Source organism: Poromitra crassiceps (assembly GCF_964638095.1).
Source record: "Poromitra crassiceps genome assembly, chromosome: 22".
NCBI lineage: Eukaryota > Metazoa > Chordata > Actinopteri > Beryciformes > Melamphaidae > Poromitra > Poromitra crassiceps.
This window is the reverse complement of record NC_139647.1, coordinates 5,877,147-5,902,439: the sequence shown is the minus strand read 5'-3', so window position 1 is coordinate 5,902,439 and position 25,293 is coordinate 5,877,147. Positions and strand designations below refer to the sequence as shown.

At 41.2% G+C, this 25,293-nt stretch overlaps 1 protein-coding gene across 2 annotated transcripts in view; it reads left to right on the top strand.

Annotated features, from left to right (window-relative positions):
- The first annotated feature begins 1,556 nt into the window (after positions 1-1,556).
- The window catches only part of LOC310796307 (E3 ubiquitin-protein ligase TRIM21-like), a 58,981-nt gene continuing 35,244 nt past the window's right edge, over positions 1,557-25,293 (top strand). The window contains exons 1-3 of one of the 2 annotated variants that reach the window (XR_014553669.1): positions 1,557-1,621; positions 1,887-1,982; positions 4,608-7,506. Coding sequence is in view for 1 of the 2 variants with exons in the window: in XM_083658473.1 (XP_083514599.1) it covers positions 1,939-1,982; positions 4,608-6,537 (1,974 nt within the window). In the remaining variant the exon portion in view is untranslated. Of the gene's footprint in view, positions 1,622-1,886; positions 1,983-4,607; positions 9,324-25,293 lie in introns of those variants that run through there. The other variant, XM_083658473.1, reaches the window with a different exon arrangement.

Here is a 25,293-nt window from a genome sequence, read left to right as displayed (position 1 = left end):
GTCGCCGGTGAAAAATTTGGACCGTTTGAAGCCCAATTTGGGCCGTTTGAAGCCCAATTTGGGTCGTTTGAAGCCAGATTTGGGCCGTTTGATTTGGGTCGTTTGAAGCCCAATTTGGGCCGTTTGAAGCCCTATTTCGGTCGTTTGAAGCCAAATTTGGGCCGTTTGAAGCCAGATTTGGGCCGTTTGAAGCCCAATTTGGGTTGTTTGAAGCCAGATTTGGGCCGTTTGAAGCCCAATTTGCGCCATTTGAAGCCCAATTTGGGCCGTTTGAAGCCAGATTTGGGCCGTTTGAAGCCCGATTTGGGCCGTTTGAAGCCAAATTTGGGCCGTTTGAGCCAAATTTGGGCCGAGTCCAATTTTACAATGAGATGCACCCACTTTAACCCTGAAGTGTAATTATTACTTCAGACTAACTAATAAAGTAATAAAACCACTAGTAAACCAGTAGGCGGCACCTGGCCTGCTGTTCAGTGAGTGGCCTGACTGTGGGCACCAAACATTTTTTTTTGCAGGCCAGGCCACCAGGCATTTGCCCGACGTGCCCGATTATGCAGTCCGCGCCTGAGCGGCTGTCTATCTCTGTGAGATCTCTAACCAATAATGGTCAAATGCTGATTTCTTCAGCTGAATCAGCGTCTGGGCACGCTTCCTGTTTTTACCAACTTTTGCTGAGGCTATTACCTTCAGTTCTCCCTGTGGCTGCTATATGGTATGGACCCTGTGGCTGCTAGAGGGGAAGTCTCACTTTTGAAATGATAGTCGAAAGTCGTAGAGAATGTTTGTTGTGATCATAGTTTCACTTTGATCTCTCTAGCTGCAATACAGTCATGGAACTCTGATTTTGGTTTGAGAGACAAAATCTCATCAAAGGCGCCCTGAGGTGGACTAAATTAGGGGCCCTTGATATGAAAAAGGTTGAGGATCACTGGCATAGGGGACTTAAATATCCCTCTGTCTCTCTCTCTCTCTCTCTCTCAATAATGAAATATTATAACCAGGTAAGTCATTAAGAACAAATTCTTATTTACAATGGCGACCTGCCATGAGCAGCAGCCAGATAGATCCCCCTGTAGAGTCTAGATCCTGGTGGTGGTGATGGTGATGCCTCTCCTTCTGAGACTGATTAGACTCCTCAGACTGATGAATTAGATGACTGATGGGTCTGCGAAGACTGGGTGGAGAAGGGGAGGTGGAGGGTGCGAGACTGACAGCGCAGCTATGAGCAGGCTGAATGGGGTAAGAAGAAGCATATTTTAAGAGTACACAGCCATGTGATTGGCTTAGAATGGGGGTGAATATCAATGTGATAGGCTTACAATGGAGGTGTGTTGGGGTGAGAGGTGATGTGACGCTATGCTATTGGTTATATGAGACCAGGAGGCAAACACCTGATTATTCAATTGAAGCCCGGAAATTGACAGGCTATTTTGAGCATGTGAGCAGATTTGAAGGGGTGGAGAAATAAGAAGTGAACTGAGGAAGTGTAAAGTGCAGATTAGAGTCTTCCTGACTGAACTTACATTAGAACTTCATTTGCTATGAGTCAACGTGAGGAGAGAGAGCCTCGCAAAGCCACTCTGTCTGGGGAACTTGATGACAGCCAGACCAAAGCAAAGAGGTAAGATGAGGATCTCTAACTGTCCAAGACTCTTCTCCATCATTAACCCGACATTACATTATTCAAAGTTAAAGCTCTGTCTCTGTTGTGTTGAAGCCCAGTCCAGGAGGAGACCAGACTCCCCTGAACCCAGTGTGTCCGATAGTCTATGACTCCTCTACATTTTGAAGATAAATCTTCTGAAAACATATGCCATTATTTTAGTATGTTAGCATTACTAAGCAAGTCAACTTTTCTTCACATGTGTTCATAATGTTTCCATCAGGATCCAGAGACCAGACTCCCCTGAAACCAGCTCCCTGCAGAGTGACTGGTCTATGGAAATACCTCTTCAATTTAAAAAACATTCTTCTGAAAGACAGTAAGTCAACATAGTGTTACAATATGATTATGATGTTATAGAATCACTGTAAAAAACTGCAGGTGTTGAAGTAAGCGGAGCAGGTGTTGCAGGTCGGAGCATGTGCGTGTGTGCATCACGGGCTTGGAGCCATGGTGCCTTCTGTCTCCACTGTCACTCTCTTGTACATTTGAAATGGGGGAAGGTGCCTAGGTCCTAGGCTACATCTCATCCACACACACATCTCAATTGCAATGCAATACATACATGTCACAAAAACCAGCCTTGCAAAACCAATACCTCACAACTCACATCAGTCTTCAATAGTGTATGAAATCGGTAGATGTGAGGGTGTGTGTATACACACACAATTGTATAGTCTGGTATAGTCCTACCGTGTGGGTTCAATCCAGCCACAAACTAAATAAACATGATAATATCCCTATAATATTCCTATAGTGTGTACAGTATAGTACTCAAGAGTTTGTGCTTTCTGCCTCTTTTTGATCTGTTATCACGACAATATTTATATAATATTCTCTTTAAGACTATGGGGACTTGTAGAGTGAGAGAGAGAAGCAGAAGAAGATTACTTGAAAGAGAAAGAATAAAAAAAAGTCACAATACTAGTGGTAACAAAGTATTCCCAGTTTGGCATTAGACGGTTTGAAACATCACAGCTGTGAATCGGCTGGATGAATTGAGATATAATCACATGGAGTGAAACATTGTATCTAAATGATGACCGTCACTTTTGGCAATAATAAAATATCATTTGGCTGTGTGCCAAATAACAACAGGACAACATGACTGCTGAGTGAGCAGGCTTGGATAGCCTCCTACAGCACAGAGGCAGGCAGGCGACTGAAGCACGTAGGCTATCACTAACAATATTGGAAGCTGCAAAACAAATAACCTCAAGTAACGTTAATGATACAGATCCTGACCAACAACGTGTGTTGATTTTAAATAGCTGCCACAGAACGGACAGCATTACTGGTGGATAATGATGTTACATTTGTGTGGGCTGTGTTTTGAACCTACCATTTAGCCTGGTAACCAGCCCAAATTAATTCTTCAATAGGGTATGGACACTCCGCTATCTGCCACTGATTCGGTGACGTATTTTTCAGTCCCAACTGATTGGTTGCTGTCTGTGTTAATCATTGAACTACTTCGACAATAAGAACTGAAGCTAATACCTTTTCCCACTTATTCCACTGCAGCCCAATGACAGCAGCACTGTTCTGTTTGTGTCTGTTCTCACTTTGTTCAACTCTTTGTCTGCTCCAGAGCTGGAAGACAAAGACATTAGTAATGTCACATAATCAGTGTTGGGGAGTAGTGAACTACATGTAGTTGAACTACGTAGTTGAACTACATTTTGCAGTAACTTGCTGGTAGTTCAACTACATTCATATTTGCGTAGTGAGTCAAGTACCTAAACTACTTTTTGGTCATTTTTGTGTAGTTTAATTACTCAAACTACAAACTACAATTTTGGACAGTAAAATGAAAGGAATATATATTATATATTTTTTATTTTACCATTACTGTTGAACCAGAATCCCCTTTTACAGGACTGCCCCTTTTTCTTTCGTCCTGATCGCTTTGAAGGCAACATAGTCTGTGAAGGCAGCCATGATCCCACTAACGTTACCGTACTTCTTGACAAGACACACAGCCTATGCTGCCTGTGATTTGCTTGCCCTGATATTATTACCATAACCTTAACCAATCCTAGAGCAAGACAGAACCTATGCTGCCTCGGATTGACTTGCCCTGAGATTCTTCTTACCCTAACCTTAGTCAAGTCTTTACTGTTTATTATCTGATCAAACAAAATAACAATCCAGATTTGTTTACGACAAAAATATAACATTGAATGTATTGGGTGTCAACTATTGCAATACACTCAATTGAGAGGCATACTGGCATTGTGCTTTTTTGCAGACTATTATATTTTATTTCATATATCACACATGTACATTGTCAATTTTTATGTTTTTTTTTAAACAATGTAGTTTGAACTACTTTTTCTGCGTAGCTTGTAGTTTCCTAAACTACATTTCTCCCAGGGTAGCTTTGCTGTACTTTCAACTACTTCCATGGTGAAGTAGTTGGTAGCTTCACCGTTCATAACAACTGTACTGTTTTATATAACTCACCCGTTTATACAGTCTATATGACTGCAAAAAAAGTCTGAATTTAAAGAAGTTGATGGGAAAATGACCCTAGTTCTCACTTGATTTATGACCTAATGAGTGTATGTCTCAATCATTAGTTTCAATTCTTCTTCATGTTCATTTAGTAAATTATGTCCCCATTTAGAGTCTAATAGATGATAAAGCAGACTATGCTTTGGGGCGTGATTTACAGGTTGCCTGTCATCATGGAGGATATGTCTATATTTGTATCTAGTCTATTGGTGATTGGTTGATTCCACTAAATTGACTGAGTTTTTACAGTGGATGGGATGCTTCCCTGTTATAATTTTGCACTGAGACTGTGAAGTGAAGTGCGATCAACTACACATTCCTCAAAATTATGTTTGAGAATATTGCAATAATCTAACTTTGATATTTTTTTATATGAATATTCAAGAATGATGTGTTACAGTATTGTTATTTTACACTTTCACTTTAGGTCTCAGCATCTAGATATGTCTGCTGCCAGCTGTCGCCTATCTGAAGATCAGTTGCTGTGCTCCATCTGTCTAGATGTGTTCACTGATCCAGTCTCCACATCATGTGGACACAACTTCTGCAAAAACTGTATCACACATCACTGGGATGTTACTGCCCTGTCCAAGTGTCCCATGTGTAATAAGCTTTTTGACAGAAGACCTGACCTACAGGTTAATACTTCCCTATCTGAGATGTCTGCTCAGTTCAGAAAGTCAGCTCAGATGAAAGCCAGCAGCTGTCCAGACCAATGGGCCGAACCAGTAGATGTTCCCTGTGATGTCTGCACTGGGCCCAAAATGAAGGCCCTGAAGTCATGCCTGGTGTGTCTGACCTCCTACTGTGAGACTCACCTTGAGCCTCATCAGAGAAAGACAGATCTGAAAAGACACAAGCTGATCGATCCTGTGGAGAACCTGGAAAGCAGGGTGTGTAAGACGCATGCAAGTCTGCTGGAGCTGTTCTGCAAGACTGACCAGATGTGTGTGTGTCTGCTCTGCACTGTCTTAGACCACAAGTCACATGACTTTGTTCCTCTGAAAGAAGAATGTGAAGGAAAGAAGACTGAGCTGGGGAAGACAGATGCTGAAAATCAGCAGAAGATCCAGGAGAGACAACTGAAGATTCAGGAGATCAAACACTCACTAGAGCTCAGCAAGGAAGATGCAGAGAGAGAGATAGCAGACAGTGTGCCGGTCTTCACTATTCTGAAGCAGTCTGTGGAGAGAGGCCAGGCTGAGCTTATTGAGACGATTGAAAACAAGCAGAAAACAACAGAGAAACAGGCTGAAGGCTTCATCAAAGAGCTAGAACAGGAAATCTCTGAGCTGAGGAAGAGCAGCGCTGAGGTTGAACAGCTCAAATGCACTCAAGACCACATCCACCTCCTCCAAAGCTTCTCATCCGTGAACACTCCTCCACACACCAAGGACTGGACAGAGGTCAATGTCCATTCAACATATGAGGGGACTGTGAGGAGATCTGTGGAGAAGCTGGAGGAGACTCTCAAGAAAGAGACTGCTCAGTTCAGAAAGTCAGCTCAAAAGAAAGCCAGCACCTACCAGCCGATAATAATCATGATCATAATCATTATTAGCTCCATCATCATACATCACTTCATCCCTCTGACAAAGACTGAGCAGAACAGTGTCCAGCAGTATGCAGTGGATGTGACTCTGAATCCTGATACAGCACAAGCCAGGCTCATCCTGTCTGATGATGGGAAACAAGTGAAAGATACTGATGCAAAGAAGAATCTCCCAGAGGCTGAGCTGAAGACGGTCCAGCACTGTGTCCCTCTGACAAAGACTGAGCGGAAGAGTGTCCAGCAGTATGCAGTGGATGTGACTCTGAATCCTGATACAGCACTAGCCGAGCTCATCCTGTCTGATGATGGGAAACAAGTATATCATGGTGATGTAAGGAAGGATCTCCCAGACAACCCAGAGAGATTTTCTCAGGTTGCCATTGTCTTAGGAAAGCAGAGCTTCTCTTCAGGAAGGTTTTACTACGAGGTTCAGGTTAAAGGGAAGACTAAGTGGGATTTAGGAGTGGCCAGAGGGTCGATTAACAGGAAGGGACAGATCTCTCTGAGCCCACAGAATGGCTTCTGGACTATATGGTTGAGGAATGAAAATGAGTACAAAGCTCTTGCTGACCCTGCTGTCCTCCTGTCTCTGAACATGAAGCCTCAGAAGGTGGGGGTGTTTGTGGATTATGAGGAGGGTCTGGTCTCCTTTTATGACGTAGATGCTGCAGCTCTTATCTACTCCTTTACTGGCTGCACCTTCACTGAGGAACTCTACCCATACTTCGGTCCCTGTTCTAATGATGGAGGTAAAAACTCTGCCCCTCTGATCATCTCTCCTATAATACCTATTATATATATATAATAATTAGTTTTGGATTCACTGATATTTAAGATATTAACAAATTTGTTACATGTTGTTTGAATGACATAATGTAATGTAATTAGACATACACCCCCCCCCCCCCCCCCTCAGGTAACTGTTATAGCATTCTAATAAATAAATATAAACTATAAATATATACACACACAGGACAAGGGAGTACATGGGGGACATCATCAGTGATGTCATAAATCCCACAACATGTTGCAGCCCAGAGTCTCCGCCCTAGAAATTGAGCTGTACGGCGGGGGCGGTGTTAGTCACAGTTTTGCGGGCATGCGGTGCTCCTCACGTTTGCCACAAAACATATGACGCAAATCGTGACGTCATCAGTGATTTGTCATGCAAATCATGACATCATCAGTGATGTCATAAATCCCACATGGCCCATCGTCTCCAGTCTCCACTCTATAAATCGAGTGCGCGTGCTACACAGTGACATCATCAGTGATTTGTGACGCACATCATGACATCATCAGTGACATCATAAGTGATGTCATAAACCCCACATGTTGCGCCCTTCGCACATTTGTCTCCAGTGTCTCCACCCTAGAAATGTAGCATGCAAGATTTCTTCAGGGGGGGAGGTTCAGACTTGTCTTAAGCACATTTTGACGATTCGTGTTCTTTAAATGGAGCTCAGCTCTCCACTGAGAGAAGACAAACTTCCTGTCTGTGGAAAAAGCCCAGTAACTATGTCTCTTTACCTTTCTTCTTCTCGACAAAATGATCATGAAAAATATGTTAAAGGAACGTTAAAATCCAGATTCTGGTTAATATGGTATATGGTGTATTCTGCTTTATATACATTGTTTTTCTTTTATGTATGGTATTACTACTTGTTGCAAAAAAACAGGGATCATACAAACTTCATTGACTAATCACTAAGGAGTGTGAAAACTACCAATTGTCTAGTTTCATTGTAACATGTACAGGTGATGAACTAAAAAGGTGATGAGTAGTGTTGGAGTACTCTAGACCGGTCTTGGTCTCAAGACCACATTTTGATGGTCTCGGTCTCGCCTCGGACTCGCCCTCCATCGGTCTTGGTCTTGTCTCGGTCTCGGACAAGCCGGACTCTGGATTTTATTTCAAGACCAGCTGAGACCACAACTGCAGTGACATCATTAATTGCCTGTGTATATGTTTTAACTGTGATTGGGTGTAAAAATCCCTCCTTCAATCGCAACCAATAACCTTGCAGTTTGAAAGTTTCTAACGCTGTAGCCACTCCCCTCATGTTCATGCACAAAGGAAGACAACACAGGTCAACAAGGTGGCTGGAGAGATGTCTCCAAATCATCAGTCATATGATTGGCTTATAAACCACAAGGGGGAGGAGTCATAATTTAGCAGCAGGAAGGAGTTTTTACACTTCATTCTGTCCACTGTGTTGAGCCTTTCTGAAGGTCATTGATATGGAATTACAGTGTTTCAGATCAAAGGATTGCATTCTGTCACTGAGTATATATACTGTACAGACATTTATATTTTACTATCATTCCTAAATAATGATTTATTTCATTGTTAGCAGAGCAATAGTGCAGAATTGAGTACTTTTCAATGTTCCTCACGCTTCCACAGAATGTCTGCTTTTAGTTATTATGCTCCTTGGTCCTGGAATCATCTCCAGAAAGATGCAAACCTGGATCTCCTCATCCCTCTGGATGGGTTTAAAGGTCTGCTGCAGTCTTTAAAAACTGACGTTTGTAGCTGTTTTATTTGAGATTGTACACTGTGTAATTAGTATATTTGCATGTATTCCTTTAATTGTATTTTGTGGTTTTGTGTTGTATTGTTGTAACTTCTGCTGTTGCTCTTGAGGTTATCCCCTCTAACATAAGAGGTGGTGACAGACTAAAGAAAGACCTTTTGCATTGTGAGCTTACAGGCCACAACATATCCAGGCCTAAATGATGAAATTGACTTTCTGCCATTCCTCTGAGTCCCAACTCAGTTCTTCTGTTCTTTGGTGCTTATCTATAAACTATATATGCATTTACCCAGTCATTTATCTATATACTTTTACTGTTTTCTACCTCGAGCACATTGCAAGTTAACCTGACATACTTTGGCTGTACTTGTCTTTCTGATTGCTTGCTCTATTTTTCATCACTGCACAGGTGACTAGATAATAATTATCATTTGGCCTTTTTGGATACTACAAATCTTATTGTGTATGCACGTAATCCTCTTTTCATGGTACTTTTGTCTTCCTTGAGACTAATTTGAAATTGCATTAGTTGGACATCTTCGGTATCTGATTTAGTTCCCCTTTTCAGTAATCACTGAATGTACCTAAACTATATCACTTTTTGTTATTATATTTGTACTTTTTTGTTCACATCTTTGATGATATGCTTGTATGTAACATTTAACCCAGGCTCTTTGGCACCACCTTTTGGCCCCAAGGCCTCATGTGCTGGGTGGAGTGTCACAACAGCTGGTATATATTCCAGACTGATTATGTGTTAACCAGACCCTGATGAAGACCTAGCAGGTCGATACGCGTTGGTCTGTTTATTTGCCTATGCTCGATTAAAATATATATTTCTACTTGAAGACGGAGTGCCTTAGTTTTATTCCATGGTGGTCTGCATCAAAACCTGGGGACTGACATCAAGCAAGACCTCCTGGATTCTGATTGTCTAATATTATTACCTGCCCCACTAATGCAGCGCTTCCCTCTTCTGCTGTATACTACTTGTTGTAACTTCTGTTTGCTGTTTTCTTGGCCAGGGCTCCCATGTAAAACAGATGAACATCTCAATGGGACTCACAAATAAAAAATAAATAAAAATAAAGGTTAAGACATTATTATAGTGATGGTCTTTTTTTCCATTTTTGGTCTTGAAAATGGTCTGGATGGCTGCACAGTGAAAACATCTTGGATATAAATAAATGCATATCGTCTAATATCGATCTCAGCCCCTGAATCCAATCATATAGAAATCGTGATATCGGCAAATATGGCATCATTGTCCAATGAATGAATCATATACATGTAGTATTGTATTGAGATCAAACGTGTGATTCCCACCCTTCCAAGAGCCATGGGTGGAAAGATGGAGGATTTGTGCTGTATATGGATACACATGACCAGTGTGTGTGTGTGTGTGTGTGTGTGTGTGTGTGTGTGTGTGTGTGTGTGTGTGTGTGTGTGCGTGTGCGTGTGTGTGTGTGAGAGAGAGACACTAACAGTCTCCCTGCAAAAAAATGTAAACAAGCACACCTGACACAGTTTGTCCAGGAATGGCCTCAGTTGTCCCCACAACACCTCCCTTGGTGTTGGTGTGTCCTCCTCCCTCAACTGTCCACTCTCTTGACTCATCGTAAGACTAAGGTCATCCTGTAACAGACACAATTTGTGATATTAAAACAATGATCTAAAACAGAGGTTTTCTAAGTGAGAGGCGGGCCCTTTCCAGGGGGGCTCCAAACAGTTTCAGGGAAGGCTCGGTGAATGGAAGTTAACATTATATCATTATTTCATTAGTTATCAAAAGGAGATCACATCGAATAACCTAAATGTGTGTGATTTGGTTAAAGAGATCATTTACTATTTTTTCCCAGAGTCAGAAACAAATACATGCCTTCAGACCGACCTTATTCTAACTATTTGGTGTAGTCTGATGTCAAACAGCAAGAGAGAGTGTTGCACACTTGAATGATGGAGCCTGAGGCCAGATCCAGGTGCAAATATTTTAATAAAGATTTGTCTGAAAATACATGGAATATTGTTTTAACGTTCACGAATAGTGCTACTGTGCTTTCACCTCACGCAGCTTTCTTCTTCTATCTGAAAGTCTTACAGCTAACACATTTGTATTGATCAGAAAATGACTTTTACTGTAGGCTATTCTAATTAAGGAAAAACAAGAAATAACATTAATAAACAAACAAAGCACCATCTTTTATACTAATTGATTATCCCTAACATTAGCGAAACCATTACAGCTCAAAATAACAAAAGCTCAAACATGACTCTGTAATGCTAAATTACCCGTTTGCTAGCAAACAGTAGGTAAACATGCTAGGCTAATCCTCATGCCAAGCTAAGCTAGCAAACAACTGACCCTAACTAACGTTACACAACAACATTCAACATACTGACAAATTCACATAAAGTTACAAACAGCATTTGACAACCTGGCCGATTACCATTGCTCACCTGAAAAGACATGGAATATTGTTTTAATGTTCACGAACAGTGCTACTGTGCTTTCACCTCACGCAGCTTTCTTCTTCTATGAAAGTCTTACAGCGCGAGCGCATGTGAAATACCTCCCTGCGTAGCTACTGCCGCCTACTGGTTAAACCTGGTAATATTCCCCCAAAAAGCACTGAGATTACAGGCGCTCTGTTCAGTCACACAATACTGCTTGAATAACCAAAGAAATATGAAAATAACACAAAAAAAATTATTATGGGGGTCTCATTAATTCTGAACAAACTTATGACTGTACCATAATAACCATGGCCCAACAAGAGCAAGAGAGCGCGTGCACCCGCCGAACGCAGCGCGCGGTTCACAGCCTGTCCAGACATAACGCTACATTAAATTAGCTCTTCCGCAGCGCGGGACTGGCGGATACCCTGACCCGCAGCACTGGTGGTGACCCGAGAGTGGACTGACAAGAGGGCCTTCCACTCAACGGGGGGATTCTCTATCCTAGCCCATACAGATGCCCTTACTATAGCACGCAGTAATTTCTTTCAGTGCAAGCTGATCCTGTCACATATGCATACGTACAACGGTCCTGACTGACGGGGCGGGGGGCGGGCGACATGAAGTAGGCTACAACATTGCCCAACGCAGACACATTTCAGCCAACAAAAACCTCTGGGAATTTATATCCTATTTTCCATCCCGGGAGACTACCAGGTCTGGTCAATCTGGGAGGGTTGGCAGCCCTATTTGGTCCACTTGCTTTTTGGCTGGTGTGAAAGTGAACCGAACCATGCTGGAAAACAAAACAACGTATAATTTTTGTGTCTGGTCCGAAACAGGAACCGGACTAGGCAGGTGTGAAAACGACCTAAGTCCACAGCTTTATCTTGATAATGTGCTCGAGTCACAGGTACGCCTGCCCCCGTGGTTGCAACGCGCCGCACGTGGTCCTGGTCAGAATTTTCCCTTGTTTTTTCTCTCCCTCCCCTCCAGTCAGTGTGGTGTGCTGTGCGCTTAAAGGGATAGTTCTGTTTGTTTGAAGTTGGGTCCTATGAGGTACTCTCATACAGTCAGTGCACTGGGTAAAGCACTCTGGATGCATCACACACCGAGATAGGAGAACTGCACTCCAGCTGCAACAGGCACAGAGAGCTGTCTGCTGAGTGTGAAGGGGGCCATGAGCAAAAACGTAAAAAACAACAGAAAAAATACATTAAATGCTTCCATACTGCTCACCTGGCATAATCCAAGTCTCCACAAGCCCTGAGATGCCAAGTTTTCACTGGAGCTAGCAGCTGAAATTACAACAACTAGGGTACAACCTTGCTATAGTGACGATTTTAGCTAAAAACAGGGTGTAAATTACATATTTTCAAGTCAATTTAGCATCTCAGGGCTTGTGGAGACTTGCATTATGCCAGGTGAGCAGTATGGAAGCACTTTATGTATTCTTTCTGTTGTTTTTTATGTTTTTGATCATGCCCCTTCACACTCAGCAGACAGCTCTCTTTGCCTGTTGCAGCTGGAGTGCAGTTCTCCTATCTCGGTGCACAATGCGTCCAGAGTGCTTTACCCAGTGCACTGACTGTATGAGAGTACCTCATAGGACCCAACTTCAAACAAACAGAACTATCCCTTTAAAATACTGAACACAACCTCATCAAAGTTGGCACATGACTTAATTATAGTTCGTTTCATTCAGTGTCATTTCCAGTGTTGGGCAAGTTACTGAAAATTGGTAATTAGTTACAGTTACTAGTTACTTCTCTCAAAAAGTAATTTAATTACTTTAAAATTACTAGTTACTCCAAAGTAATTAGTTACTAGGGAAAGTAACTTTTGCGTTACTTTTAAAATGGTCTTACAGTGTGGCATTGAACATTCGCTTATTGGATAGGCTTATAGCCTACCCAAGGTCATTAGCCTCTGGGGCTCTCTGGCTGCAGCTGCAGCTCTCTCCCTGAACGAGGTCTGAGGATCAGAAACCGGATAATCCTCTGAAGTTGTCCATTATTTTCATGTCCTATAAAGTAACTAGTAACTAGCCCAGTTACTATTTTAGTAACTGTAACTGAGTTACCAATTTTGAAAAGTAATGAGTTAGATTACTAGTTACAGCAAAAATTAGTTAAGTTACAGTAACTAGTTAGTTACTTAGTAACTAGTTAGTTACTTAGTAACTAGTTACTTAGTAACTAGTTACTCCCAACACTGGTTCATTACATTATTAATATCTTACCTGGATAAACTCAAATTATGTTGTATGTTATCAGTCCGACTTAAGCAGACAGACAGATATTGCCCACTTGCTCACTTTTATATAAGAATTATACTAATGTCTCAAAATTGACGTTAAAGTGCACTTAGCACCTTTTTAAATCTTTCAGTTGAGTTTTAATGTGCTCAGTTGAAAGATTGAAGTGTTTGAATAAAGCAATGCCATTCAAAGACCATCCAATGCAACAGATTGTGTTGATGATTAATTTGCATAGAGTCTCTGTTATGCCTTGATACAGCCTCTAAAGAGGAGGAGCCAGCTAAAGAGGAGTAGCCAGCAGGGGACCAACACTAGTGTCATTTCTTAGATTAGATTAGTCATATTCATCAAATCGTGGGATTTCAAGGGAGACGTTTATTCTCAGATATACTGGCAGGAATCATCACAAGATGACAACAAAAAATGACTCAATCCAATGTCGAACACGTCAGACCCACTGGTATTGTATTACACTGATTGAAAGTACAAGGGGTTGTGAAACCATTGAAATGATTGCTAATTAAGGTGTTTTCTTGACATTGATAATTTAGTGTAGAAAGACACAACGTTTTTCATGGTTTCCCCTCTGACACCAAAGGAGAAGAGACATTATCGACTGAGATCACACATCAATTTCATTACAAAAGAATCTCTGACATACAACAAATCCTGCCGTACAAAACATCTTACATGTAGCATTTAACATTCATTTCTGAAATATATCAAAGTTCATTTTTATCAGCCCCCTTAGATAGGGTTTTAATTAAAAAACACACTTTGAGTGGAATGGATTATTCTCATAGAAACCTTATAGAGCTGAACAGTCATGTGATCTCCTGCCCAGGAAGAGTTCCGGGTCCCCATTAATTTTTCCTACATAATCATTTTGAAAAATCCTTATATAATGAGTTTTAAGGCTGGAACCAAGCCAACCCATGACCTACTGAATCTGAGTGACCATAAAACATTTCACTTGTAGCAAAAACAAAAAATAAAATTTTTTGAACTGTCAGTTTTCATTATATACAGTACAGTACATACAGTACACACACGTCAGAACATCAGAGAATAACAACAATATTGCTTTTTTTAGGAGGGTGAAATTTTGTTTTATCTCTTCTTCTCAACATCCTACAAGATAAAAAAGAAAGAAGATGTATGTAAAATGTATGTATGTAAAATGTATTATAATGACTATACATTTTGTGTTCACCTGTCTTGATGTACTTACCATACATTATAGAAAACAACCATGGGCATTAGTAAAACAACTCCAGTAAGTAGCACGTATGCAATAGCATATATAAGCAGATAATCTGAAAAGACAAAATATCAACACCCTAGTGAAGAAAAAGCCACATTTTACATTTATAAAACATTTATGAATGTTTGAAAAGCAGATGGAAACTTACCAGTTCCCCTTTTGTGACGTTGCTCAGATTCATTCATTTCAGGAGTGCCAATGCTTTTCCAAGGTATCACTAAAATAAGAATAAAACGCTCTTAACACATTCACTGCCAGCCTTTTTTTTTCTGTAGGTAGGTTCTGCCAGAGGGTTTTTTTGAGGATTCTGGCTCATTTTACAAGAGCCGAGGATTATTTTCTGCTTGGACTTTGTGAACACAAAGTTCACAAAAGTACTAATAGAATGTGTGCTTTCTCTGTCTAAAAGAGTTAGTTTGTAGAGTTAGTAGTTATGTAGATATTAGCCGTTGAGTACAGCATGGTTTCAGCGTCTGAGAGTGAAAGCTGAGATAATCGCAGTTTTGTGAAATTCAATCAAACAGGCAGAACACTTTAACCATTTATTTTTGGCATCAGTGAGAGATCAGACATCTAAACAATATAGTTCTGAACGCCCTCTCCTTCAAACTCCTCCCTCCGTGGGCGTGTCTGGTGGCTTTCAGCAGCGTTCGTCACAAGCGAGTGTTCTGCTGCTGCTGCTGCTGCTGCGAGTTTGAGCAGCCTCCCTCCCTGGCAGCGAGTGTGGATAGGGCTCACTTGTTTCTTGGGTTTGAGAGCTTTGATGAAGCTTTGTGCGATTCTAGGCTTTATGCTGCGTGTTTCAAAGTGTGTTTTCCACCCAGTCTATTTTTGGAATCCCCCACCGCCAGCTCCCAGCGCGATAATGCGCGAAAGTGAAAGCGTTTTCGCCAATCCATTTTACAGTAGAGAATGGTTTCCTCGCGCGTTACCCTACAGTTTTGGCTCTGCTTTTCCTAGTGTGGAGAGCACTGTCGCCTCATAGTAACCATTTCAAAATGTGATGATACCATTTCTTTACTTGACCTTATACTGTATAAAATGACCTATTGTGAGCTCTAGGATAATCACAGTCTTGTTAAATAAACTCTCTAGTCTGGACCCAGAATGTAGATACATAAAAATGTATGGAATGTCCAGGTACATTGAAGTTTGTTTTTCTGACTCATTTTCCGAAAATAGTGCTTGTCATCCAATCTTCAACATTGTCAAAATCGCACAAATCTCCAATTCTCAAACGTTCTTGATACACAGCATCACACAGAGATTTGGGGAGATTTGAACTAATGCACTTTATTCTTTTAGTTAAAGTAGTCACAATGTTTCTTATTCTGAATTGTGGTTTATGGTATATTTACACAACATTTATGTCCTTAATCCCCATACAAAAATCCCATTGACTTTGAGAGAAATTGGTTAGTTAGTTTATTTCGGTCCATTCAACAAAACATGACAATACACACATACAATGAGTTGTGGCAAGAAGCAGGGCCGTAACGAGCGTTCCGAAATAGGGGAGGTCCAGCAAGGGGACACGGATTCTCAAAAAATTTTGAGTTTTTTTCCCCCTTTTTTAGCCATATTTAGAGTAATATATCATTTTAAATCAACATTAGGATTATACTGTTGTGATGTCATTATTCAGTATATTCTCTTTCATGTCACCACCTGCTCAGCTCTCCTGTCAACATAATTGTAACTAACAAACACAAACTGTTTTAGCCAAATTCATATCAAAATGACACCTACAAACACAGGTACACAACCCAAGCCGTACACAACACACAAAGTCATCATCGATAATAAAAAAAAACATACAGAGGGACATTTATTTATTCCTGATAGGAACGATTGAAAAATAAAATAAAATATATTATGTTGTTTTTAACTTTACACCACCTCTTTTTGTTACTTATTGGGTCATGAAACTGAAACCATGCATATAGCCACCTGCATACCTGACTTCGGGAGCTTGGCAATTGGCATCATGCATGATTAGCCAGTAGCATCCCAACGTGTCACACAGGTAACATTACTTAAGAGCAGTGTTGGGACTAACGCGTTATTAAGTAACGCGTTACAGTAACTAAGTTACTTTTTGCGGTAACGAGTACTGTAACGAATTACTTCATCAGTAACGTAACGTACTTACAATTATTGCGGTTTAAACAGGCTCATTACTCGTTACTCCACGATTCTGTGCGGGACCTACAGCAGCGAGGGTAGAGAGGAAAATGCGAGTCTGACGGCGGTCTGATGAGGAAGTAGGCTAATCGTGCGGCACTTCTATACTTTCTAATGTTACTGGACCAAATTCTGATAGTGAAACGGGTCATTTTGCGCGAGCTGTGTTGTGTACGGTGTTCACTTCACACCGCTCGGCGAGTCAGCAGCATGGAGCCCTCTCCTCCTCGCTTCTCTCAGGCTGTCTGTCACCAGTGCCCTACTGTATCCAGGCAAGCACAGCACTCGTCTCTCACTTACAGATTCCCCTCGCGTTGGAGGGTGTTCACGGTGTGTTTCGCGTTGTTTGGTCATGAAATGGGGAAAAAATGCCTGCAAGTCTGCTGCCTTTTGGAGATGAACTGCTATTAAAGGCAGCCGCGACGAGCGGCTGCTTTGAGGCTCTGCTCTGTCCCTATCTGCAGGCAGCGCTGAGTGGGCTCTGCTGCTCACTGTCACTCCGCTTTTACAAACGGTAACCACAGTGTTTATGTTGTTCAGCCAGGATATTATAGACTACTGATACAGTTGTTAATTATACAGTGCCAAAAGTGTACTGGCTACTTTTTGAAGGCAATAATAAATATGCCTCAATGTTGTCTTGTCCCACACTGTGCTACAGCAACCCCAAAATAATGTGTGTGCATTAATAAGAGAATTGAGAGTTAAAAAAAAAGTAACTCAAAAGTTACTTTCCTAGTAACTAAGTTACCTGGAAAGTAACGAGTAACTTAAAGTAACTGAGTTACTTTTCAGAGCAGTAACTAGTAACTGTAACTAAGTTACTAATTAAAAGTAACTTGCCCAACACTGCTTAAGAGACAGACTAGACACTTACTTTCTTGGTTGTTGCTAAAAAATCTGTCAGTGTCACTCACTGTCTGTCGTTCACTCGCTCACTGTCTCGCAGCTCGCTCACCTTCAATTATCTCGCCAGGCAGAAAGACAGTCATCACTCACCACCATGCTGCTGCTCTCTCGGAATCACGTTACCGCGGACGCGGCGTCAGATGACTTCCTGCCTGACCTGCCTTTCGTTTCAAAATAAAAGCGATCCCGTGCTTTCCCATGCAGATTGTTTTATTTTTTTACAATCTTCGTTCTCAGGACACTCTACAATTTTCTGTTCACAAAGTCCGAACTGAATTGGGGAAGAAAGCTTTTAGGTTCTCTGCACCCACCGCATGGAACAGTCTGCAGTCTGATCTTAAACTTAATAGCTTAGTAACCTTAAATGGTTTTAAGGCTATGGTAAAATCTCTTGAGAACAGGCTGTCTGTATGCAAATGTTTTATTTGATCATTTTAATGTTTTTCAATTGTATGTGTTTATGTGTTTGTTTGTTGTAACTTTGTGTTGCTGCTGTTTCTTGGCCAGGTCTCTCTTGTAAAAGAGATCTTTGATCTCAATGGGACAAACCTGGTTAAATAAAGGCTAAAAAAAAAAAAAAAAAAATCTCTGAAATATTAGGGGAGGTCCGGACCTCCCCGTCCTCATAACTAGTTACGGCCATGGCAAGAAGGGCCGAAAAGGTGTAGGCTGAAGCCGCAGCTTATTTTGCCTACCCTATGTAAATAAAAGAAAATTACAAAAACAAAACATGTTAACGCAGTTTCAATCATGGTATTTAACTAAACTGCAGACAGAATTTTTAGAAAGAAATCTACAAGTGATCGTGTTCGTATATAATACATACATACATTAATTTTTACATATATATATAATTCAATATACCATATATACACCATATTAGACAAGTCAATGCAGTTGTTACAGGTTAGTAACAAATGCATTGGTCCTTGTTTATTTTATTTGGTTTTGGTTAATCATTATACAATCTTATCTTCGATTTTATTGGTGGTTGGATTGTTTATCATAATGTTTTATATTTATTGAGTACCTGAGTTTGAAACATCTTTTTAAATTTGGTGACTGAAGTGCATGTTTTTAATTCTTTGTCGAGGTTCCCTAAGTGTACTCCATTTACAGATGTGCATTTGGAAATGGAACTGCAAGTGCAGGGACTTCTGGGATGGCCTCCAAAAATACGTCATCCCTGCGGCCTCTATCTCTATTTTGCATTTTACTGCCAGGAGTGATCACATGAGCAGAAGTGATCTATGAAACCTGGTTGTATCAGTCCCACTAACACCATTGTGTTTGTCAGCGTGAGGAGAAAGAGCCTCTCAAAGCCACTATGTCTGGGGAACTTGATGACAGCCAGACCAAAGCTAAGAGGTAAGATGAAGATCTCTAACTGTCTAGGACTCTTCTCCATCATTAACCAGACATTACATTATTCAGAGTTAAAGCTCTGTCTCTGTTGTGTTGAAGCCCAGTCCAGAAGGAGACCAGACTCCCCTGAACCCAGTGTGTCCGATAGTCTATGAATCCTCTAAATTTTGAAGATAAATCTTCTGAAAACATATGTCATTATTTTAGTATGTTAGCATTACTAAGCAAGTCAACTTTTCTTCACAAGGAGACGTATCTTCACTGTGTTCATAATGTTTCTATCAGGATCCAGAGACCAGACTCCCCTGAAACCAGCTCCCTGAAGAGGTCTATGGATATACCTCTTGAATTTAAAAAACATTCTTCTGAAAGACAGTAAGTCAACATAGTGTTACAATATGATTATGATGTTATAGAATCACTGTAAAAAATCACACCCGCAGGTGTTGAAGTAAGCGGAGCAGGTGTTGCAGGTCGGAGCCGTGCGTCCGTGGGCATGTGCGTGTGTGCATCCGTGCATCTTTCACCGGCTTTGAGCGGCCACGGGTGTGTGTCACATCTACCGATTGTATAGTCTGGTATAGTCCTACCGTGTCAAGGGTTCAATCCAGCCACAAACTAAATAAACATGATAATATTCCTATATTGTGTACAGTATACAGTAGTACTCAAGAGTTTGTGCTTTCTGCCTATTTTTTATCTGTTATCATGACAATATTTCTATAATATTATCTTTAAGACTATGGGGACTTGTAGAGTGAGAGAGAGAAGCAGAAGAACATTAGCCTACTTGAAAGAGAAAGAATCGTGGCTATGATGTGCGATTGAGAATGAGCCAATCGTTTCAAAAGTAGCCTACAGTGAATGATTTATTGATTACAAATATATGATATTCGATCAAAAAAAGTCACAATACTAGTGGTAACAAAGTATTCCCAGTTTGTCATAAAACGGTTCGAAACATCACAGCTGTGAATCGGCTGGATGAATTGAGATATAATCACATGGAGCGAAGCATTGTATCTAAATTATGGCGGTCACTTTTGGCAATAATAAAATATTGTTTGGCTGTGTGCCAAACAACAACAGGACTGCTGAGTGAGCAGGCTTGGATAGCCTCCTACAGCACAGAGGCAGGCAGGCGACTAAAGCACGTAGTCTATCACTAACATATTGGAAGCTGCAAAACAAATAACCTCAAATAATGTTAACGATACAGATCCTGACCAACAACGTGTGTGTTGATTTTAAATAGCTGCCACAGAATGGACAGCATTACTGGTGGATAATGTTAGATTTGTGTGGGCTGTGTTTTGAACCTACCATTTAGCCTGGTAACCAGCCCAAATTAATTCTTCAATAGGGTATGGACGCTTCGCTATCCGCCACTGATTCGGTGACGTATTTTTCAGTCCCAACTGATTGGTTGCTGTCTGTGTCAATCATTGAACTACTTCGACAATTCTGCACCAAATAACTTGATAAGAACTGAAGCGAATACCTTTTCCCACTGATTATTCCACTGCAGCCCAATGACAGCAGCACTGTTCTGTTTGTGTCTGTTCTCACTTTGTTAAACTCTTTGTCTGCTCCAGAGCTGGAAGACAAAGGGCCCTATCTCCCGAAAGGTGCTCATTTTTGCGTGTGCGCTCGTTTAACGCCGTGCACAATGCAAATTGGGGGCGGACACAAGCGCATGTCTGTGATAATTGTACTGGGCATTAGCTGCCACATGCCAAAGCAGGCGTTTCAGCGCTAAAATGTGGGGATAGATGGCATTATCCTATCATCAGCAGCGCGCAATTACTTTGCACTAAGAGCTTTGAAAAGGACCTCTTACGTGCAAATACCTCGCCGCGCTGGGAGCGCACCCGTAATCTCTGTGCAGCGCAGTGCAGTAGAACGTGTAATTCCTTTTGGATATGTCATTACGCACAGCCTTGCCACGCCAATACATCAAATTATGCTGCTAAAATTGGGTATTAGCAGATAATTCAGTGAGGCAATCAACTATAACTCACTGAGAAACTTTTATCACATCGCAAAGAGGGAAATTAATTGAGAAAACTTGTTGGACAATGGACAAACGCTATTGACCTTCATAACCCGGAGGGTCTCTGTTGTGTTGAAGCCCAGTCCAGGAGGAGACCAGACTCCCCTGAACCCAGTGTGTCCGATAGAGTCTATGAATCCTCTAAATTTTGAAGATAAATCTTCTGAAAACATATGTCATTATTTTAGTATGTTAGCATTACTAAGCAAGTCAACTTTTCTTCACAAGGACACGTATCTTCACTGTGTTCATAATGTTTCTATCAGGATCCAGAGACCAGACTCCCCTGAAACCAGCTCCCTGAAGAGTGACTGGTCTATGGATACACCTCTTGAATTTAAAAAACATTCTTCTGAAAGACAGTAAGTCAACATAGTGTTACAATATGATTATGATGTTATAGAATCACTGTAAAAAATCACACCCACAGGTGTTGAAGTAAGCGGAGCAGGTGTTGCAGGTCGGAGCCGTGCGTCCGTGGGCATGTGCGTGTGTGCAACCGTGCATCTTTTACCGGCTTGGAGCGGCCACGGGTGTGTGTCACATCTACCGATTGTATAGTCTGGTATAGTCCTACTGTGTCAAGGGTTCAATCCAGCCACAAACTAAATAAACATGATAATATTCCTATAGTGTGTACAGTATACAGTAGTACTCAAGAGTTTGTGCTTTCTGCCTATTTTTTATCTGTTATCACGACAATATTTCTATAATATTATCTTTAAGACTATGGGGACTTGTAGAGTGAGAGAGAGAAGCAGAAGAACATTACTTGAAAGAGAAAGAATCGTGGCTATATGAGAGAATGAGCAAATCGTTTCGAAAGTAGCCTACTGTGAATGATTTATTGATTACAAATATATGATATTCGATCAAAAAAAGTCACAAACAACAAAGTATTCCCAGTTTGTCATAAAACGGTTTGAAACATCACAGCTGTGAATCGGCTGGATGAATTCAGATATAATCACATGGAGCGAAGAATTGTATTTAAATTATGGTGGTCACTTTGGCAATAATAAAATATCGTTTGGCTGTGTGCCAAACAACAACAGGACTGCTGAGTGAGCAGGCTTGGATAGCCTCCTACAGCACAGAGGCAGGCAGGGGACTGAAGCACGTAGTCTATCACTAACATATTGGAAGCTGCAAAACAAATAACCTCAAATAACGTTAACGATACAGATCCTCCTGACCAACAACGTGTGTGTTGATTTTAAATAGCTGCCACAGAATGGACAGCATTACTGGTGGATAATGTTAGATTTGTGTGGGCTGTGTGTGTTTTGAACCTACCATTTAGCCTGGTAACCAGCCCAAATTAATTCTTCAATAGGGTATGGACGCTCTGCTATCCGCCACTGATTCGGTGACGTATTTTTCAGTCCCAACTGATTGGTTTCTGTCTGTGTTAATCATTGATCTACTTCGACAATTCTGCACCAAAGAACTTAAATTGATAAGAACTGAAGCAAATACCTTTTCCCACTGATTATTCCACTGCAGCCCAATGACAGCAGCACTGGTCTGTTTGTGTCTGTTCTCACTTTGTTAAACTCTTTGTCTGCTCCAGAGCTGGAAGACAAAGGGCCCTACCTCCCCAAAAGCGTTTGCGCTCGTTTAACGCTGTGCACAATGCAAATTGGGGGCGGACACAAGCGCATGCCTGTGATAATTGTACTGGGCATTGGCTGCCACATGCCAAAGCAAGCGTTTCAGTGCTAAAATGTGGGGATAGATGGCATTATCCTATCATCAGCAGCGGGCAATTACTTTTTGCTAAGAGCTTTGAAAAGGACCTCTTACGTGCAAATGGAGCGCAGTGGAAAGTGGAATTCCTTTTGGATATGTCATTACGCACAGCCTTGCCACGCCAATACATCAAATTATGCTGCTAAAATTGGGTATTAGCAGATAATTCAGTGAGGCAATCAACTATAACTCACTGAAAAACTTTGATCACATCGCAAAGAGGGAAATTAATAGAGAAAACTTGTTGGACAATGGACATAGGCTATTAACCTTCATAACCCAGAGGGTCGTGGGCACCACAGACGGTCTGTCAATAAGCTCTCTCTGTCCTCGCACGAGTGAGTATACTCTATTACGCATGGAGAGAATTACAGCATAGTGCATGCCTCGCGCAAACAGCCATTGCGAGACGGGAATCTGATTGGTTTTGATTGACGTAATGCCCAGCATTGCCTGGCCACACCTGCAGCTGCGGCGGCAAGGGGGGGCTAGGGGGGGCTTGAGCCCCCCCTTGGAAATCTCTTTGGAGAAAAACAAAAACCTAATTTATAACAACTAAACTAGGCTAATACACAAATATTCTGAAGTTTATTCTAAAAATATAAATAAATTAAAAAAATAATCCACTGATCGATGTATTGGTGCTCTGTTCATCAATAGTAGAAGTGAAAATTCCCAGCCTCCTTGAACACAGCATTTACACACCTCCGTGGCTGGCTGGCTGCATCCGACCCATGCGCTGCACCGGGCCGGCCCATTCTTTATAGAGGGGTTCTCCCCCTACTGGCAAGTGATTATGGCATGGTGTGAGGGAAGGACCTCCCCTCTGCTCTGCTCAAAGTGGCCTGCTCCATCTCAAAGCGTCTCAACCGCGGAAGTTCAATTTCCTTACATACATGTCAATATCTACAGCTAAAATGGACATAAAACAAGCGTCTAGCGTTAGTATCGCGCGCCTTTATATTGATCATCAAGCCTTTATGTTGATGGCCATCACAAAGGAGATACTTTATTTTGCTTTGTACATGGACTGGACTGGACAGCACAGGATCGAGCGCACTGATGTTAATAGGTAGGCAGGGGGGCATGGAATTTATATTTGATATACATAATGGCTTTGTTAAGACTGCGTTGCCTACTGTGCTGTTGTGTTTTTTGGCCGCCATGCCGTGCTCATGCGTGTGGTGTGAATGTGTTTCAGTGTTTGTATAGTTAGAGTCTTATTTCATGACGTGTGCGTCATGTACAGTACAAAGACGATGTGCTGCCTTGTGGCGCCGGGCAGTTGTGTCGGGGGGACGGCATTTCTTTGAGGCATGTGAAGCTGCTGTACGCATATCAAACCTATTGGACTGTTGCTGACTGTTACATAACTGTCGTTCTCCCATGAAAGTTTGTTGTTTTAGATCACAACTTCTGCATGGGAAGTGGGCGCCTCTTTCAGGCCCCGTTTGTGTGCTATGGACGGTTAATGAGACTCTCACACAACCTCCCAGTCTCAGGGCGGACACTCAGACCACAAGGCCACTGAGCTGGTTTTGATAAAAGTATCAAAACGCCTGTTGTCCAGCTCAGTCACTATACAGTCTTGTCACTGGTGTGATTGTTATATAGTGCAGTCTATATGAATGGTTCTATTTATTTTTACTCTGGCACAGACTATTGATGAATGGATGTGCCTGTGTATGTGGCACTGTTTATTTACATATAGCCTATATGCAGTGATTAGCCTAATTTGTCTCTAAAATATAGCACATTTTAAATATTTTGTGTAACTTGTGAATATAAACTCTTGATTTACATACACAGTCAGTCTTGAGCTCATTGAAGCACTTACATGCATAATGTTGGGTTGGGGATTTGGCTCTCAATGGAAAAGCAGTGGGCCCTCCTTGTCTAATAGTAGAGCCTAATTCACACCATATCAATCATATTATTATTATTTCTTATATTAGTGGTTCTCAACCTTTTTACACAAGTACCTGAGAAATTACCACCATATGAATGTATGAGAGGGAGGGGCCCCCGCGTACCACCAGTGGTACCTGTACCACAGGTTGAGAAGAAAACCACTGTCTATTTATGTAGAAAAAGTTAGCCCCCACTGTAAATATTTAAGCCCCCCCTTAGCCCCCCCAGCCACAATTGGCTGAATAGTCTAGGGAAAATAAGGTTTGACCTTAAACTAATTGCAACAGAATTTATTTTCACATTTTTATGTTTATATTGATGCCCGAAACACTATATTAAAAATCCCAGAAAATCCCATTAGTGGAAATATGTTAAAATTACATTTTTTCAAAATGGCTGCCATTATTAAAATGTTGGCCATATCTTGACTCCAACTAGACCTAGAATTACAAATTTGGTGTCTATTTCCACATTTTTGGGGGCAAGGAATCCACAGAAATGGTTGTTGAGTCTCTAAGTAGAACAGATTTTTATTTTCTCATGTAAGTGTAGTCGTAATACAACATGTCATTTCTCACAATGTTAGCTACAACTTCGTATTTGTTAATCATACACATTTTGGGTGATACCCATTACCCTTGAGCATATTGAAGTGCTTGCCATTGAAAAAAAAAGTTTGTTGTTTCATATTTCCAATTAAAAATGTGTCACGGTAATGAATTTATTCCCTCACAGTGTCTCTAAAAGTGTCTGGAAATACATAAAAAATGAGCACATCTATCTATCTAAGGGAGCTAGGGCTCTGTTTGTTTGTCTGTTTGTCTGTCCGTCCCACTGATGACATCATCTCGAGCAATTGTGATGTCATCAGT